Source organism: Apus apus, chromosome 3, assembly GCF_020740795.1.
Source record: "Apus apus isolate bApuApu2 chromosome 3, bApuApu2.pri.cur, whole genome shotgun sequence".
Lineage (NCBI taxonomy): Eukaryota > Metazoa > Chordata > Aves > Apodiformes > Apodidae > Apus > Apus apus.
Window position 1 is genome coordinate 106,858,917 of NC_067284.1, and position 3,052 is coordinate 106,861,968.

The 3,052-nt window shown below is 48.2% G+C and overlaps 1 protein-coding gene across 1 annotated transcript; it reads right to left on the reverse strand.

The window, feature by feature from the left end:
• Nucleotides 1–643: 643 nt before the first annotated feature.
• LOC127382602 (gallinacin-12-like) lies at nt 644–1,656 on the reverse strand. The gene is made up of 2 exons (XM_051614435.1): nt 1,437–1,656; nt 644–1,066 (listed from the first exon to the last, which is right to left on the reverse strand). Exons 1-2 carry the CDS (start codon nt 1,567–1,569, stop codon nt 912–914), a joined length of 288 nt encoding a protein of 95 aa, XP_051470395.1. The 5' UTR covers nt 1,570–1,656; the 3' UTR covers nt 644–911.
• Nucleotides 1,657–3,052: the final 1,396 nt, after the last annotated feature.

Consider the following 3,052-nt stretch of genomic DNA (forward strand, 5'->3'; position numbering starts at 1 on the left):
AACCTGATGTAGCTGAAGCTGTCCCTGCTTGCTGCAGGGGGGTTGGGCTAGATGACCTTTAAAGGTCCCTTCCCACCAAAACCATTGTGTGATTCTATGTTTAAAGCAAACAACCCTTGGCTCCTCCTTGGTCTTACTGCATTGTGGAAGAGGGATGAACTCAGGACAGCCCTGCTAGCTTTTACATTTTCTGGTCTAGGTATTAGCTGATGAGCAGGACAGTCCTGCTGTGAACCCCATGGGCAAGGTAATCTGTATGCATGTGGGGAATCCCTGCTCCCTTTCTGTGCTTCTCATGCCAGCCCCTCCCTGTGCCTGTAAGAACATGGGACAGCCTGGAAACAAAGAATAACATAGGGTTTGTCTGAGAAACACAATCTTTTGTGTCAAACTGGATATTTTTTGCTGCAAAAGTGAAGGGAAAAAGGCTGCACCCATTGCAACTTTTTCTCTGGGAAGGGAAATAAAAAGAATCGCCCTGCCCTGCTGGGAAAGTGTGGGCTGCTGTGCCCACTGCTGGTTAGTGGGGCATCATGTGTCCCACCACCAGCAGCTTTGCTGAGTGTCAGCAGGAATCACAGACAGGCACTTGCTGCTCTGTTAAACTTCAAGTTTATTGATTTCAGGTGAGGAGAAAGGTAAGTTCTCATCTGTGCGTGACAGGTAAGAACCAGATGCCAAAAGAAGCAATATATAGTCTGCGTGTCCCCCAATTTCTTCTTCTAACAGTATTACCTACAAAATCACAAGAAAAGCAAAGAAGTTCAGAAGTTCATCAGTAAATCCAAAGCCATGTTCTCCCATGGGATCAACAGTCATAGAGAGGCACATTTCCCTCCCAATAGCAGCTCATTCCTTGGTAGTGGAGCCTATGGCTCTCCATGTGCTGCTTTTTCCTCTTTTAGAAATCTTCAGCTTTTTGGGGTGGTGGGTGGTACTTTTTTACAGCACAGAATGACAGGTTCAAAGCAGTACTTAGTCGGGTATTCACCAGAATCACAGTATCCAGCTCGGCACAAGCCTCCTTCACGGTGACAGATCTCTGGTGACTGAGCATGTACGTGTCCTGTACAAAGAAGCAACAATTTAGGGGGTGAAATCCATGGAGGTTCCTCTGGCAACACATGCCCAGCCAGCACTGTGAGAGTGCACAGAGCCTGGGCATGCACCCAGGATCCCTGTCCCAAAGGAAAGCTGCAGACATCCGTGTTAAAAAAAAACCCCAAGCTGCAGAGCCAGCCTCACTCAAGGAACATTTTTGCATCACCTCAAGGGATTAAATCACCAATTTTGTACTTAACACACCAGCTCATCCAGAAACCTGAGGACACATTTCCCCCTCAGTACCTAGAATATTTTTATTTGATTATAGTGAAAAAACATGATTCCTGTTCCCAGATACCCCTGCTTACCACCCTCAGCCTTCCTGGTCTTACCATGGCTGGCCAAGGAGACAAAGATTAAAACGAGCCAGAGAATCGCCATTGCTTTGGCTCTGCTGGAAACTGGCAGAGCTGAGAGGGAGATTTTGCAGAAGCCTCTGTGTGCTGCTGGTATGCTGGCTGGCATCCGGGGAGGGAGGCAGTAGGCAGGAGTTATTTATATTCCAGTCTTGGGAGTAACATTTGCTGATGAGAAACCCTCCGTGACGTTCTGACCCGCTGCCGCGGCTCCGAACAATGTTGACTCTCTTCGTGTTCTCTGGTTATCGGCTTCCTCAACTTCTCTCCCTGGCAGCGGGCACTTTGTACTGGTATATTGCCAGCTGCAGGCAGCTCAGTGTAAAAAAAGGCTCAGGGGGATCCTCTGCCCTTCCCGTGCAGCCAGCAAAGTCATGGTGGAGCTGATGTGTGGGATGGTGGCAACCTGCAAGGAGAGACCCTTGAGGAGCTGCGAGGAGGAGAACCACGCAGCGAGGAGTGATTCGGTTTTTTTCACTGAGCTCGTGGGAATATTTGCTCCAGTTGATATCTGGGTGGGATTTTTCTTACTGCCAAGAGGCTATTACATTTTTGGCTTCCAAGGAATTTGGGAGGCTTCATTCCTGAGTGTGACGAGCACACAGCACTGGTGGAGGAGGTAACTGGTTAGCTCAGTGATGTACCTCATGGTGACAATTATCTGAAAGATCTGCAGGTCTTGCTGTAAAATCAGCCTGGGACATTCCTGGTGTCTTCACCTGGCTGCTGCCCCTGCCTGGTCCTGCTGTTTCCTGTCCCTTCAGCTGTGTTAATCTAAGTCTGTGAATACATCCTTAACTGGACAGTTGAAAGATGAAGCTTAAAAATTCGGTACTCCCTGAAGTTCAACTGCATTTAACAGAGTCAAACTCCCACCCTGCAGTATTGGCTCCAGCTCTGGGGTCCCCAGCTGAAGAAGGATGTGGAGCTGTTGGAGCAAGTCCAGAGGAGGCCACAAAGATGATCAGAGGGCTGGAGCCCTCTGGAGCCTGGCTGAGAGAGTTGGGCTTGTTCAGCCCAGAGAAGAAAAGGCTCTGGGGAGTGACCACAGTGACAATTTGCTGGCATAGACCATCCAGCTCCAGCCCTATGGCCTGGTTCTGCCTATTTTAAAAACACAGCATAGCCTCAGAAACAGCTGGAAAAGGCCAATATTTTCTGTGTGTCCACGCTTCAGTAAAGTGCCTGAGTGATACAATGCACAACAAAATGTAATCCCTGACATTCTCAAAGGCTTGTCTGACGCCTGCACCTCTAGATTTTGAGTTGGGTTTGTGCTGGTTAAAGACACCTGTGAATGCAGACATGAAGGTCCTGAAGGGCAAGTCAGTGCTGCTGTTACTCCTGTGCACACTGGGAGTATTTCTCTCTGGAAGATGGTGAGATGTGAAGATACTGAGCAGTGAGTGACCAGGTAGAAACACCAGGTCTATTAAAATTTTATAACACATTATTCCTGGAAAACAACTTGCAGTGGCAGTAGGGAGAGCCAGGGGGCAGGAAGGGAGGGGATCAGAGAAACAAAGCAGAAGGATTTTTGTAGCTAAAAATCCTTTTCACAGGACCTTCTTTTAATGAAGAACTACTATGTT